General features: G+C 42.2%; 1 protein-coding gene across 3 annotated transcripts in view; it reads left to right on the top strand.

Moving 5' to 3' along the window:
• The window catches only part of ADCY3 (adenylate cyclase 3), a 251,630-nt gene that overhangs the window by 184,238 nt on the left and 50,129 nt on the right, over nt 1-17,263 (top strand). For all 3 annotated transcript variants that reach the window (XM_075598633.1, XM_075598634.1, XM_075598632.1), the window contains exons 3-5: nt 9,738-9,868; nt 12,382-12,493; nt 15,156-15,283. In XM_075598633.1, the coding sequence (XP_075454748.1) occupies nt 9,738-9,868; nt 12,382-12,493; nt 15,156-15,283 (371 nt within the window). The remainder of the gene's footprint in view (nt 1-9,737; nt 9,869-12,381; nt 12,494-15,155; nt 15,284-17,263) is intronic.

Below are 17,263 nucleotides of genomic sequence, written 5' to 3' on the forward strand. Positions count from 1 at the left end.
TACTCTAGTCCTCAACAGCCACCAACAGGTCAGGTTTTCAGGATCTCCCTGCTGCAGCACAGCTGACTCAATCAGTGGCTCAGTTGAAAACCACCCCTGATCAACAACCTACATTTTAATGAGGCAAATACATGTATTTCTGGTGGATAAACAGAGTAAAAATACTTCCTAAATCCAATTGTAGAAGTATCCAAGCATTGAAATGAGTGAGGTTTGAGTTATCTAGACCCAAATAAAAATCAGAGTGAGACTGCATTGAAGTCTTTGGGACAATTGACCCCCGGAAAGAGTGAGGCTGCCCCCCAGGGAATGAACTAACAGAGACAGTTCGCTCTAACGAACCCAAATGTTGAGATGTTGACATGTGCACGGCTGTTTTTATACTATTTACAAGAGTATGTTTCAATGAACTACAGTATGGGTTTGGAACACATTGATTATACCCCACATCAAATCATCCAACAGAAACTACAGATGTGAGAACTTATTCACTTTGTTTCCAGTATTTGTAAAGAAATAAGCTATTTATTTTTATTTATTTATATGAATATTTGCTACATTCGCGCAAAATCTGCCAGCATATTCACTAATATTTGTCAACCATTACTGTGAAATACTCATAAATATGGCAATATTTCCATTTAAATCTGCTCTCAATGCAACTTTGACAAACGTGAAACTGGTATAGAGATGTGGGGTCTAATTGCGTTCTTTTTCAGAATGTACAGTATCTATCGTGTGGTTGAAAATGACAACCCGGGTTTCAAAATAACCTATAATTTAGCACATCATGCAAGTGTAACCAGAACTGTTCAGAACAAAAGATTTAGCAAAGAAGCACAGTCACATTATTAAAGAGAGAAGTATACTGTACATGGTGTTAACCTTCTGATTTAATACTGACTAACCTTCAAACTTGCCCCACAAATCAAGCATCCCAACAGCCTGCACTCCTGGCTACTGTCCCACACCCACAGTCACTCCTACCAACCACTGTGCCCAAGCACTGCCATCTACAGCACTTATTCCCTCCCCTGCTGTCTCTGTAACTCTCCCAACATACCACTTAGATTGTAAGCTCTCCGGGGCAGGGATTTCCTTTCCTATTGTCTGACTTTGCTGCGCTTATTGTATTATTATAATTCCCTGTACTGTATTCTGTGTGAAGCGCTGAGTACAGGCAGTCCTCGTTTTACAACGCTTCGTTTTACAACGAATGGCTTATCCAACGCTATGCAATGCATACCTATATTCATTTTTACAACGCCAAAACAGCTTATCCTACGCTCTTATGACACTTTGCAACGTTGTTTACGTGTATGTGTGTATATATTTATACACACATACACACAAAAAACGTTGCAAGGCGTCGTAAGAGCGTATATATATATATATATAATATTATACTATATAATATGATATTATACTATATAATATATTATTTATTATGTTATATTATATATATAATACAGTATATACTGTACATTATATAATTGATGTGTGTGCTACATATCTTATTGCCTGCATAAAATATTTGGTGTATTTTAGTGTTAACAATGCCTTTAGGAACGGAACCTTTTATTTAAAGAGTGTTCCTATGGGAAAACGTGTTTCGCTTTACAACGTTTTGCTATCCAACGCCATTTTGAGTAACGCATTGTCAGATAACCGAGGACTGCCTGTACACTTTTGGCGCTATATAAATAAAGATATACATGCATATTGTCAGGCCCATGACTCCAACACTGAGGCTGCAGCAGCAGCATTAACAATAAGCCAAATAAAAAGCTGGATACCTGCACAGCTCTGAGCTCTGCAGGCAAACCTCCCCAGGCTACTTCTCTTTGGACCTGTTCATAATCAGACCCTTTGGCTTCCTTTAAAGCGGACTGTTTCCTAGTTTCCAGAGTAATACAGTCAACCATATTGTTCCAGTATTTCTGTCTCTCTGATTCGTCAATCCATGTACCCTGACTTGGCTAATTCTTGACCTGTCCAGTTTGCATCCTGCCCTGACCTTGACTTGTTTTTTCACTGGTTGGCCTTACCCTCTGTGTCCTGCCTCTGGTCCAATCCTGTTTTTGAGGGTCTCCTCCAGTTACCGGATCCCCCTGTACTGATTTTGATACAACCCTATTCTGGTGCCTATCATATACTTTGATTCCTTCAGTAACAGAAACTATTCAGCTGGTGATATGAAAGTAGTACGTTAAGACATTTGCTTAGAGAATATTTTAGTCCATAGTGGCGTTGTAAGAGACATGTGCAGAGATACAACCAGGGAGACATATTTGGGGAAAATAAGCCATGGCTTTTATTCAGTCCGTAGCTTTAAGCAATACAGTTTAAGGAAGCACACAAATAAACAAACAGCCTATCCCTGTGTAAGGGCTAACTCACTCTCCCAGTCCCTATCTGCAGAGCTGGGAGGATAGGCCTCTTATCAACCTATGACCGCAAAGTCCAAAGAAGTACCTGTAAGCAGGGAGCTTTATGTCTGTCTCTGGGTTGTGTCCATTTGGGGGGAGGGGAGGCACCCTCTGGCGGGTTCCAGGGTACACTGTGCCCTGGGATAGAGGGTCTGGTTTCAGGGGGTCTTGTCAGCAGCACAGTCATTCTGTGCTCAAGACAACTGTTCCTGTGAGTCTCTTCTGGCAACGCAGTCTCTCTGTGCTCTAGAAATGTTTCCTGCAGTTTTTGCAGGAGGCTTTTCTACCTGTCTGATGAGCCAGGTGGAGACGGGTGTAGCCAGGTACCCCCTGGGCTACTAATTTCCCTGCCTCACACATAAGCCCTGGTACCACAGCAGGCAGTGTTAGTGTTACATCTATGCCCTGCTACAGTAAACAGCTCCCTAGAGTGACAGGGGTGTGTGCCTAAGGCCTGTGTAATGCCCACACCGGGGCTTAGACCTGGGACCCTCCCCTGGTAACAAAAAGGAGCTGCAGCCCAAATTCAGTGTTCTCTGTCTCTCTCACTCCTCAGTGAGACAGGTGTGTTCTAACCTTCCCCTCTGGGGGGAGGGGGGGAGGGGAGAGGTGTGTTATTCTATCCTGCACCAGGGACCTGGTTTCAGGCCTTACCTCCTGCAGGGGAGTGGAAGCTTCTACCCCATACTTCACCAGGGAGTGTGGGAGTCAAGGAGAGACTCTTGGGGCCTCAAGCTCCAGGAGTTTGCTCCAGGGACCACAGAAGAAGATAGTGTGGTCTGTATGATGTCAGTGTGCTGTATGCGATGCTGTGCTGGGAAGAATGAAGACCCTAGTTATGTTTTACTCCTGCCTAAGGCTGCAGTCTTTCATGGGGAGGGAGAGTTTTTTCCTGCAGGGACTGACCCTATCTCTGACAGGCCCTGTTGGAATGGAGGCTCTGCACCAAAGATGAGAACTACAGATCCAAAAGCCTGTCCTGTCTATCACCACTAACACCAGCATACACTCAGTATCCTGTAAGCAGGTGAGCAGCACTATGCCGGTAAGCAGAACCGAATCTCCCTTAGGGTTGGAGGAAAAGGAGTTACACAGGTTAATTTTCTGCAGCTGCAATTAACCAGTGCCCTGCTGGACTCCTCAGACCAATACAGGCTTTCTATTGAAGCCCTTTTAGACAGAGGATAAGGCCCTATTACAGGGGCCTATTTAACAAGGTCTAGGAAAATGTCCTCAGTGGATCAATCATGTTACCTCTCTATTGTGAGTAACTGTGCCATCATTTAAAAATCTTGTGTGGCATAAGATATGATTGTTCATGTTACTCATCATTGGGATTCGATGGTCCAGCCTTTGTTTTCTCATTCTGATCCCTGTGCATTTTGATTGGTCATAGTCATAATCATAGAAGAAATTCCCAACCCTTTCGAAATTCGAGAGGCTTTGTATGGAGGGCTGCTACAGGAGGGGTTTGATCTCGGGAATATATATACGGGGACGGCATCTCACACAACATCCCAACCTCACAATTATATGCGGAAATGGGCTGAAGACCTTGATATAGAAATAGATAACGACGACTGGAGGGATATCTGGGAATCGGCAGCTAAAACATCAATTTGTACAGTCACAAAAGAAAAAAAATATACTGCACCGACACACTTTATTCGAGCAAATACCCAGTATGTACCTGGCAGATACCTGGAATGCGCCGCTCCTCACCTCTGACAAGCCCCGTTGCGTTTGCCTTCCCAGCCTGGGTTCATGCCTGGCTGACGGGCGGCTGATCTGTTAAATGATAATGATTAGGATTTAATAGGCTGCAATGCTTCGCGTGTCTACCAGATGGCATAAATTCATGAATTGTAATGCAGTATATATATATATATACTGTGCAGTATTGCAGCCAGCGGGAATAAAATGCTTCAATCCCTGCCTGGAAAATAACGCAATGCACTCGGGCAGAAAACAGTCACAAACCTCAATACACCCGGGTATACCCGAATTCGTGGGACTAGCCGAGCTCGAATAAAATGTGTCGCCAGTGTATATAAAATTCTATTTCAATGGTACCTAACCCCGAGTAGGCTGAGCCAGATCTTCCCAGGAACACCTGATCTTTGCTGGAGAGGATGTGGTATGAGAGGGGACATGGTCCACATTTGATGGGATTGCCCACGCATTCCGAAATTCTGGACCGTGATTCACGATCTGATATTTGAAAGCACAGGGTTCCGGTGGACCCATTGACCTACTTATTAGCCAAACCAGTAGAGTCTGTAGACTCTGGTAGGCAAACTAATCTCATGTATATTCACAGTGGCCCGCTGCTCTATAACGGCTGCGTGGAAAGAGATAAACCCCCCCTCTAGACGTGCAGTTATCCAAAGAATTAACAATGTCAAATTGATGGAAAGACTGTTGGCTCAACTAAACCACTCACTAGACAAATTTGACAAGATTTGAGACCCATGGACCCTAGACTATTAGAATAGAGAATTTAAATAAATTATCTCTAATATCCTGATCTAGCAGGTAGATTGGTTGTGTCCTACTTCCCAACCACCACCCCCCCCCCCTCTCTTGTTTCCCTCTTCCTTCTCTCTCCTCTTCTTCTCTTTTCTTTCTCGATTTTACCTATCTCATAGGTATAATAAACACACTACTTGAGAATTATCCACAAGGCTTTTATTGCACAGTCACTGTTATAAAACCACCAAACTTTTATTCTATTAAGTGCTTTTCTGTGTTTTGTATGGAATGACTTTGTGGTATGTGAAGTTTATTGCTCAAAGTGTTGTTATTGTATTTTGCATAAAAAAGGTTGAGAAAAAATAAATAAATAAACATTATAGCATTTGCATTTGGTAGCACCAGTCTATGATTCTTTGCTTACACAGGGATAAGCTGCAGAGTTTATGTGTGTGTTTTATTACTCCCTGTGCAGAATGAGATCTGGTTGATAGCAGAATGCAGTAGACTGGAGTTCTGTCACTCTGTCTCCATTGATGATCTGTAAACCTGCTCAGGGATAATGTCCTACATTGCCAGCATTAGATTCCCCCCACTCTGCACGGAAGCGCTAGACACGACGGTGCCAGTGTCTGAGCCTCATGCTCAATGCGAGACTCTGGACACGGCTGTTGATCACCTCTGCCTCTTGGTAATAAGAGTGGCTGCATCTTATTTTAAGCTGTGTACGTCTCCCACAGTGCACAGCCCGTCTTTGTTAACTTTACTTACAACTCCAACAAACACAAAGCTACCTGACATTGTGCTAAACCAACAATGTATAGTTATGAATGGAACCTTTCACGCTTACGTCAAAATGAAGAGTTTGCAGCCCAGGTTCGGTCTATTGTCTATTGGAGGGTTGGCTGGGAAGAGATGACAGTGACCCTACAGTATATGTGTCACTTCATAGTACCGAAGCAAAAATGTCTGTAACCCTACTAGGGACGGACTGCCCACTTACCTTCACTGGAACAGTGGTAAACGTTCTGTTCATTCACACATCAGGTTTCATTCTAGCATATACATTGATTTTATTATTGTGTCTGGGCTCTGTTTTGCGGTCTGCTTGACCACTGTGCATGAATTGGGTATTGGTGTTGTTTGCCTGGAGTTCTTATTAATACATTTGGTGCATGTGTACATAGACAAGACAGTGAAATATAATAGATACAGTAGCAATTTGTTGATTTGGAGAACCTTGGCCTTTCCATTACTAAGCTTTGTATATGTTGGGTTTTGCATATGAAGGAACAGGAGAGCATAGTGCAGGTGAAGGAGGAGGAGGGGCAGATAGTGATTGTAGTATTAGCGGGTAACCAGGATGAGAAACACCTGGAATTTTAAAGGCATGAATAAAGCTGCAGTTAATTAGCCTGCAGCAGCACAGACCGAAAGCATGAACTGGAATCATTAGTTCCCAACTCAACAAGACCAAGCTTCAGCCTTCCTATGACCACTTTCCTGTGGGCATGCAGCATAAACATGGGAATAACACAAAGCCAAGTGTCCTAAAAGAGAAGCAAAATATACAAACTGATGTGATAGTGCACAATCTTATAAAGCAGGAGTGGCCAACACCAGTCCCCAAGGGCCACCAACAGGTCAGAGTCTCAGGATATCCCTGCTTCAGCACAGGTAGTGCAGTCTTCGACTGAGCCCCTGATTGAGCCACCTGTGCTGAAGCAGGGATGTCTGGAAAACCTGACCTGTGGGTGGCCCTTGAGGACTGATGTTGGCTGCCCCTGTTCTAAAGATAAACACAGCTACTGTGCGGCTATTATTTGTGCATAAGCAGCAGTATTAGAGAAATGATGACATCGTGTTCCATACATTGTGTTGTTGGTTATTGTATTGCAAATATAATTGTATGCGATCACATAGAGAATGAGATAAGCCGGATGTTTTTCCGTAGGGGTTATAGCAATTAGGTTAGGGCTTGAATGTACAAACTTGTGGATTCAATTCCAGCCTCAGCCACTTATCCCCCATGTGATCCAAGGAAAATGACAAAAGCTAATGCCTTCCTATGATATACTTGAAAATGAGATGTAGGCCTTAGTGGTTTGAAGCTTTATATATGTGCTATAATTGCATACACTAATTGCAGGCTGACGGTGCCTTGAGAATTTCCTGAATAAACATACGCTGTGGGGAATAAACATCTGGGCTCTGCATACATCCTAGGTCTTCTAGATGAATAGTTGCCCTCTACTACTTCACCAAGGACCTGGTTTGCAGCAGTCATGGAATGTTTCATAGGTACTGTGAACCCAAGAGTTTCCTGTGCAGAGAACTTCTCACCAGGATGAGCCTACACAGTCACACAATACCACACCATGAGGAAGGAAGATACTGCACTCCAGTGGGACACCACTTCTCACAGGCAGATCATTCCATACATGATTTAAACATCCAAATCCTCACCGGAATGATTAAAAGCACTCAGGAACGGAAAACATCTCAACTCAAAATGATAATGCTCTTTGACACTAAAAAAGAGGATTTAATGCTGATATGGGGTTTCTCACACACTATCAGAATTGTTTGTAATGCTTCTCCCTCCTGGTCTCTGTTCATTTTACAATGTCTCCCCTTCTCCCCCCCCCCTGCACTCCCACCCCGCTGCACACTGCTTATAGATGCTGTGTCCTATTTCTCACTATCCCTTTCATCCATTTATTGTCCTGTCTATTTATTCACTATCCCCTCTGCCATTCATTGTCTGCATCATCTGCCTCAGATTGTAATCTTGGCTTCTACATCTGGGTTAAACTCCTGTAATCTCTGTAAATCAGTATTGCCGACCTGGGGAAGAGAGAGATCTCTTGTAAGCTTGTCTTATAATATCTATTGTTCGTCCAAATAAAAAAAGGTATCACCCAATATTTAATTTTATTTCGCCCTTTTTAAGAAGAACAATTTATATACAGGTTTGATTAAAAAAACAAAAAAGACTGTACTTTCTATCACAGTTTTGGGTTGCCAGGTGTTGAGTATTGAACTGGACTGTCCTGTATTTGGATACTTGTCCAGTAAAAAACGAGAGGTAATACTGGACATGTATGTGTCCGGTATTACCTCTCTGGACACAGGGACCTGACCGGCTTGGGGAGCCGTGGGATTTCCCTAAGCAGGGCAACTTCCTCCATTCTAATTGACTGCATAATCCAGCAGCAGCCAATCAGGAGGAGGTTTCAGGGTGGGGCCAAGGAGAGGAAGAAACAGCATGGAGCGGAGACTGGAGAGAGAGGTGTGTGTGTCAAGCACGTCGCACCTTTCACCATTGTGCCCAGTATTTTTAGAGGTCACCTGGCAACCCTAATCACTTCTGATTGAGTGAACGAAAGTAAAATAGTAAGACGTATTTGATATGATTAGTATAACTATAATCCTTTTTTTAACAGCACTAAATTTAAATATTTAAATTGAATCAAATTTTATTTAATTACACGATTTAATTAATTACAAACAGAAAGTGAAACAGTGTAAGTACAGTAGGGTGTCCTGATTAAAAACGCAGTTTTCAGTAGATCTCAATCTCTGCCATATTTAATAACACCCACAGCTGCTTAATCCTTACTAGGAAACCACTGGGTGATTTTTCAGTATAGCCAAAACGATTAATGTAAATGAAAAAAAAAAAATTATAATGTATATTTATATTTTTGGAACAAGCTATATTTTGGAACACACCTTAACTTGTCCATGAGTGCCCTGATGGAGCCGAGATTTCTGGATGAATAATTCTGCACGTTTGCTTCAGTTGCTTACAAAATGTGTATATTTGCGCCTTTTTGTACATGCGGGAACTGTTCAGTGAATACAGAAAGATGCATTTCTGTGCGATATTGCCCGGCTCCGTATGGAAATGCCATTATCAAAGTTTAATTCATAGGTCTCTTGGGGGCTGATTCTGTAAGCTCCGTCAGCGCTGTTCCTGTGCGATCTGCACAGAGAGCCCCGTTCACGACAGTGCGCAGATCGCAAGGAACAGCGCTGACGGAGCTTACAGAATAAGCCCCGTAGAATCACCAGTCTAATACACTTCAGTGGAGCCTCACTGTTAGGAATAAGTACATTTTTTGCCCATTTACCACTTTCATCTTGGGAGTAGGCTACACATATGAGCCAAGACATCCTGTGAATTTACCCACACAAAGTTTTCCATCTGCACTTAGATTGCTGTTCTTTGTTGTTTTTCTCCACATGCTCCCCCTGGGTTTCGAGAAAAAGTACCTACCTTCTGGGGACCAGTGAAGACAGTCCCTGCCAGAGGGTTTGGGCAGGGAGTTACAACATATAATTTATCACGCCATTTGGCAAATTATACTTGTTCACTTAAATCACTTTCCCGTTTGGTATTGGATTTTTCTTATATCAATTTTTTATTACTGATCACTTTCAGTGTTTAGCGCCTTGATTTGCACCATCACCCTATCACAGGAATAAGTAGTGTTCCATTAAAATGCCACTTTCTTGTCCATATTTGCTCAAGTCTCACTGATGTATGTAATCTCTGCAAAATGATAGCCCATGTTTACTAAGCAGTGCTACTCCGTTAGACACCACACATCAGGTTTTAGGAATATGGCCCACTCACGTAAATGGGCTGTAGAATGGCTTCCAGCACACCGAGTGTCTTATGGAGTAACACCGACTAGTCAATATGTCCTTTGAAGACCAATCACTTGATTGGGCTGAAAGCTGTCTTCCAGCATGGGGAAGGTGTTTTATGGAGTACATATGGACCCTAGTCCTTCCTTATTCCAAATCTGTGTCTTCTTCTTTCTACAGGAGAGGCTCCTACTCTCCATCCTGCCGAAACATATTGCAGATGAGATGCTTAACGAAATTAAGAAGGATCAGAAGCAGAAGGAACTTCAGCAGTTTAACACCATGTACATGTACCGACACGAGAATGTGAGGTATATACCCACCCGTGTCCTTTTATGACGTAGCTACGTGCCGCGGCCACCATGACATCGATGACGTGGAAATGTGCTTTCTATAGAATGTTACTCTGACTGGCAGAGATTGTGTACAATACAATAAGGGCCGGACGATATGTAACCCCTCGTCCTTCTCCTTAGATTGACCTCTATCTGCAAAGTCCTACTCCCCTCTAACGACCAGTACTATCTCGCTTACTGAGCACGTAGCCGTAGGTCAGACAATGGAGATGCATTCGATTTTGCCAATGAATCGCAGCTCAGGCACAATTCTCAAGTGGATTCACCACGCATTTGCTCCAATGAAACCCATATTTCAGGAGTTGGTATCGTTAAATGAAATACTTGTAAAAATGTGACGGAGCTGTAACTCAGCTCTGACATGGTTTGCAAACTCAGTTGAAAGCTTCGCACATTTCTAGTTGGTACTATGTGTGTGTGTATATATATACTGTATATATATATTTATATATATATATATATTCGGTATATAGATAGATAGACAGTATATATATATATATATATAAATATATAGACATATGGAGACCAGGGGATCCTGATAGCCAAAAAGAGACAGCACACTGTAGGTTTGGTATCAAAAAAGAGTATTCAGTAACACAAGGCCGCCAACGTTTCGGTCCTCCCAACGGGACCTTCCTCAGGGCAGTGCAACTACAGACTAACACAAGCACCCATATATACCCCTTAACACATGCTACAAATCACCTGAAAGCAATCATGAAATCCAAATTGCAATCCCAGATACAACCCACATTGCTAAACAGCCAATCCTACACACTGACACTGGTAAGAACCAATGAGACAACCTGATCTATGCACATGTATGCTAGGCCACATGATCAAACCATGCTATCAACATCATGACATCACAGTACTTCCTGTTTATGTAACCATGACTACCCGAAGCCTGTAATAACATTTAAATGCACATGAATGGTTGAAAAACATATAAAATACATATAAAATGCATATAAATTGATAACCCAAGCAGCAGCTCACCATCAATGCTGGAAATGCATGCTATAAATGCTGCAATGTGTTCCTATGAAAGTATACCTTTATGTAGATGGTCCTGGGGAACGTGCACACTGTCTGGGGAACAGCAATCAAGGTAGAACGGGCAATAAACAATATCTGTCATGATGGCAGCGCGTTCGGTGGATCTAAACACTTTCCTAACCTGTTGTAAAGGGAGGGCGGGTGATTCTCACTCAATGCCTTCCGTAGAGAACAACCGCGCATGCGCAGTGTGTCCCTGACAACCCGATCGCGTCCCTGACTACTGTAACAGAGTGTGCGCGTGCATCTATATTACTGCGCATGCGCTACGCTGCACTGATAGCGGTGATGGTGAGCTGCTGCTTGGGTTATCAATTTATATGCATTTTATATATATTTTATATGTATTTTATATGTTTTTCAACCATTCATGTGCATTTAAATGTTATTACAGGCTTCGGGTAGTCATGGTTACATAAACAGGAAGTACTGTGATGTCATGATGTTGATAGCATGGTTTGATCATGTGACCTAGCATACATGTGCATAGATCAGGTTGTCTCATTGGTTCTTACCAGTGTCAGTGTGTAGGATTGGCTGTTTAGCAATGTGGGTTGTATCTGGGATTGCAATTTGGATTTCATGATTGCTTTCAGGTGATTTTTAGCATGTGTTAAGGGGTATATATGGGTGCTTGTGTTAGTCTGTAGTTGCACTGCCCTGAGGAAGGTCCCGTTGGGAGGACCGAAACGTTGGCGGCCTTGTGTTACTGAATACACTTTTTTGATACCAAACCTGCAGTGTGCTGTCTCTTTTTGGCTATCAGGATCCCCTGGTCTCCATATATCTACATACTCTCTATGGGACAAGCATCTGCCTCCTACATCAAAACGTGAGTGCTAATCTCCATACCTGACTATATAAATATATATATATATATATATATATATATATATATATATATATATATACTGTCTATCTATCTACCGTATACATATATATTATATATATATATATATACACACACATATATATCATTATTATATATATATCATTATTGGGACTTTCATTCAAGATATTATTTGATGTGGTGATCAACGTTGTGGTCCCCAATGGGACATATCTTGACAGAGGTCCCAATGGGGACTGAAACGTCGTTCACCACATTAAATATTTCTTGAATGAAAGTCCCAGGAGTGCTGGAAATCTATTTTTTAATTGATGCGCATACATCCACATCCTTGGCTCCTGGGTTGGTAATTACAAAGAGGAGTGCCTTACTTCCCAGATATCTATCTATCTATCTATCTATCTATCTATCTATCTATCTATCTATATGTACACTACTGTACGAGCTGTACACTAAGTCTGGGAGTTACCCATTTGAAGGCCATATATACTGTATATATATATATATATATATATATAATTGCTCTTGATGTAATCCTTCTCTTCCTCACTTCCCGCAGCATACTCTTCGCAGACATTGTCGGCTTCACGCAGCTGTCGTCGTACTGCACTGCTCATGAACTGGTGAAGCTGCTGAATGAGCTCTTTGCCCGTTTCGACAAGCTGGCCGCGGTGAGTACGCGGAGACCCCTTCTTATCACCTGCGTGTGAGAGTGATGGGGCTGCTCTGGGTGCCCAGGATTCATATACCATTGAGGGAGTTGGATGCCATGCAAACCTTCTGGCTGCCTTCCTCGTCATTTAATCAGTACAGTTCGGCATTATTCCCAAGATCAGTAATACAGCCTCAGATAAAGTCAATGGGGTCTGGGTATGAATCCAGATTTAATGAACTGTGTATCTTACCGATACTGTGTTAACTGTTTCATTACATCTATTCTCATCGAGTTCGGATTTGAGAAATATAAGTAGGGTAAGTTACATCATACAGTGAGTCACTTTCCTTAGCACCAAAAACCTCACTGACTATACTGTACTATACTCATATACTGGCAATTTACACTTGATACAGCTATAAGTAAAAACTTGAGGAAGAACTTTCAATGCAACAAGGGTACCCTGGGGTCGTCCGAAGAAAAAGGTTCCCATTAGGACGCACAAAAGTATATATAGTGTCCAAGTTAAAATACTTTACTTCAAATAGTTTCTAAAATAATGGGCATCTCAATGCAATGGATAAAGGGAGAGGGAAAGTATTTAAAAAACCGATAGGTTGAACTAAATCGTCGTGCAATGGGATGAGGTCGACTATATGTTTAGAACTGGGTGTGTTAACTAATACACCCGTCTAAACGTGAGCAAAATAGTAAACCTCTGTGAGTATGCACAGAACTACTGGATCATGTGATCCTATATATAGTGGCAGCATCAGTAGTATCTAACACTGACTCTGTATCAAAAGTAAGAGTGAGTCATGAATATACTCTGATACAATGAGTCTCTAAATTGGTAGCCTGACTGCTATTAGTAACAATATATATAGATGTCACAGGGTTAGATTGTATCTCTGTTTGTTGGTGTGGAACAGAGACTTTCATACGTGATAATACATTTATATTAGTAATTGATGGAATTATAGCGACTAATCTTCTCAGGGAAGTGATCCCGCAACCTCAACACAGGTAAGTGTTAACCCTTCTTATTCGGGATGGTAGAGGATAACAAGTGGGGTTTGCTCACGTTTAGACGGGTGTATTAGTTAACACACCCAGTTCTAAACATATAGTCGACCTCATCCCATTGCACGACGATTTGGTTCAACCTATCGTTTTTTTTACATATTTTTCCTCTCACTTTATCCATTGCATTGAGATGCCCATTATTTTAGAAACTATTTGAAATAAAGTATTTTAACTTGGACACTATACATATATACTGTTGTGCGTCCCAAGGGGAACCTTTCTCTTCGGAGTACCCCGGTTTACCCTTGTTGCTTCTAGCCTTTCCCAGGCAGCACACAGTATACATACAAACATCAGGTTTGAGTGAGGTTTCACACACCATATCAGAACCTTCAATGCATCGGAGCACACTTTTGTTTGAGCACAAGCAATTTTGTATTTTTGTATGAGCACATAGGGCCTATTCATTACACTGTGAGATTGGTGTTCCTGTGGGAAGATGCACATCTCGTCGTGCACGTTACACTTCTCACATGTCAAAGAATTGCGCGTTGGGTTCTGGCTGCGCAACGCTATGTAAATGTTGTATGCGAGTGAAGACGTCTTGCAAAAATGAGGTAATCACTTGAGATTGGCGCAACTGTCAAAATCCGCTCTCCAGAATGTCCTAGGCTTTACCTTCTAAATCCGTTCCACGGGGTAAGGTCTGTCTGGGGATTGGGTTTTAAACAATCAGAGCGGATTAATCCGATTCCACCATTGGATACAATCCGGGTGGATCTTTAAATCCAAAATTCACATCTCTCTTTCCCACTCTCTCTCTTTCCCACTCTTTCTCTTTCCCACTCTCTCTTTCCCACTCTCTCTCTTTCCCACTCTTTCTCTTTCCCACTCTTTCTCTTTCCCACTCTCTCTCTTTCCCACTCTCTCTCTTCCCCACTCACTCTCTCTTTCCCACTCTCTCTTTCCCACTCTCTCTCTTTCCCACTCTCTCTCTTTCCCACTCTCTCTCTTTCCCACTCTCTCTCTTTCCCACTCTCTCTCTCTTTCCCACTCTCTCTCTCTTTCCCACTCTCTCTCTCTCTTTCCCACTCTCTCTCTCTTTCCCACTCTCTCTCTCTTTCCCACTCTCTCTCTTTCCCACTCTCTCTCTTTCCCACTCTCTCTCTTTCCCACTCTCTCTCTTTCCCACTCTCTCTCTTTCCCACTCTCTCTCTTTCTCACTCCTTGGATTTAATCATGTGGATAGGGCAGGCACATTTAGAATGCAATCGAAAATTCTGTCCACGTCCATTGGTGTGATCGCTACACCAAGCAATAACGTGTTTAAGTGCACTACGGTGCTGCCGGAATTTCCGGCACTCAATCGATCATGGATAGACCCAATGGGCTCCAGTATATTTTAAGTGAGCATAAGAAATACGTTTTAGACACTGGTTTTTTTTATCTTTAAAAAAACTTTGATATGGGCAACGACATTAGAGTCCTTCATAGATGAAAATATAGTCTTCGGAGCTTTTGAAACCTCGAGGAATTCTTCTTGCCTGACTGGTTTCACAACCTGCAACGCATGCGCACTAAATGAAAACCGACTGGATTTCGGTGGCAAGGACTGGGTGTTGGAAAAGTTCACAGGTTCTTTTGTGTTTTAGAAATACCATCAGCTACGTATCAAGATCCTGGGTGACTGTTATTACTGCATCTGTGGCCTCCCAGATTACCGGGAGGATCATGCTGTTTGCTCAATAATGATGGGACTGGCCATGGTGGATGCAATATCGTGAGTAACATGGACTTCTTACCCTCACAAATACTATACATACACTAGGGAGAACAAACCATTGTGTACAAGGCTACTATTATCTTCAAAGAGTAAGACTTTGTTAAAGCTGGATATCACGGTGACTGCCTTGCAATGAGTGACACTCACTGAAACTGAGCGAGACTTGATATCCCTGGAGATGTAATGTTTGCATGGCAGAAATGTTTTTTTTTATTTGGGGGCATAAAATGTGCAAACTTGTGAAAATAATCAATAGTAAGCTCTAAGAAAGGGCTTCACTGTGTTTGCATGTTTGATTGGTGCTCTCATCACTGAAGGCTCTGTCTCTCTCTCTCTCTGTCTCTCTCTCTCTCTCTCTCTGTCTGTCTCTCTCTGTCTCTCTCTCTCTGTGTCTCTCTCTCCATCTCCGTCTCTCTCTCCGTCTCTCTATCCGTCTCTCTCTCCGTCTCTCTCTCTCTCCGTCTCTCTCTCTCTCCGTCTCTCTCTCTCTCTCTCTCCGTCTCTCTCTCTCTCTCTCCGTCTCTCTCTCTCTCCATCTCTCTCTCTCTCCATCTCTCTCTCTCTCTCTCCATCTCTCTCTCCGTCTCTCTATCTCTCTCCGTCTCTCTATCCGTCTCTCTCTCCGTCTCTCTCTCTCTCTCTCCGTCTCTCTCTCTGTCTCTCTCTCTCTCCGTCTCTCTCTCTCTCTCTCCATCTCTCTCTCTCTCCGTCTCTCTATCTCTCTCCGTCTCTCTCTCCGTCTCTCTCTCCGTCTCTCTCTCCGTCTCTCTCTCCGTCTCTCTCTCTATCTATCTATCTATCTATATATATATTTATATATATATATATATATATATATATATATATTCGTGTAAAAAAATGACAGGCACGATAACCACTTTTTGGTCTAACAATTACCTTGTTTTCCTTTTAGATGCGGTGTTCTTATTGTCGTACAATTTTAAAGATCTCTGGAAAAAAACTGACCACATTCACCATGTGTTCTTTCTGTACCTGTATTGTATAATCAGCCATCGTACTTTAATGCTTGTTTATATTACTGATAGTAATGAGGGCGAGGGGGTTTATACTTGTATAGAAGTGAAAACCATGTAAAAAGTATAAACCATATGAAGTCAGATACAATTGGTATGCACTACAGTACAAAAAGAACCATCCCCTTTTATTCAATATGGTCCAAGTAGGGCAATACAATAGGGTAATGCACAGGTAACAATGCATCACCTTCCATTTATTTGGCTGGAAGTTAAGGCATTGTTAACTTGCTTTGACATTGAATAGTGTGAGTGTGAGAGGGAAGTCCTTGCTCTGAAGGCAGTGTAGGATTACAAGTACTGTAAATACATATGGTATAGCAGTAAAACTGTACATCGACAAAGACCTGTGTCTTTGGCACCAACATTAGATTGTAAGCTTTGCAGGGCAGGTAATCAGTATGACCGCAAAAATGATATATACTAACCATGCGTAGTATAATAATAGTATTATATTATGCATTGTTAGTGGCATTGGTTGGTGCCAGTACAAAAGTAGTGGTCCTTTTCATGGGTTTTGGCCTGTTGGCTCTTCCATTGCTTGGGGGCTGAATTGGAATATAAAGGGGTTTTACCCATGTACATGTAAGATATAACACATTGTGTTCCAAAATGTCGGTGACAGCAGTATTCCCACACACTTTCAGCAACCACCATTCTGATCGAACCCTACTTCTCTGTGACATTGAGTGGGACGTCAGAGGTCCCACATGAGCGCCAGCCCTTGTGACCTTAGTTCAACATAATAGGGCACTCGCTGGAGTTAAAAATAAGGATTGTGACTGGGAAAAACAACTGGTTTAACACCATCAGTGCCATATAGACCCTTCAGACACTGACGCGGGTTAACAAGAGTTGTCGTCCTAAAAATTACTCACTGTATCACTACCTTTTAATGGCATCAGCCAATTGCGTCCATCGTTTACAGTTTGATCTCTCTGGT

This window comes from Ascaphus truei, chromosome 4 (assembly GCF_040206685.1).
Source record: "Ascaphus truei isolate aAscTru1 chromosome 4, aAscTru1.hap1, whole genome shotgun sequence".
NCBI lineage: Eukaryota > Metazoa > Chordata > Amphibia > Anura > Ascaphidae > Ascaphus > Ascaphus truei.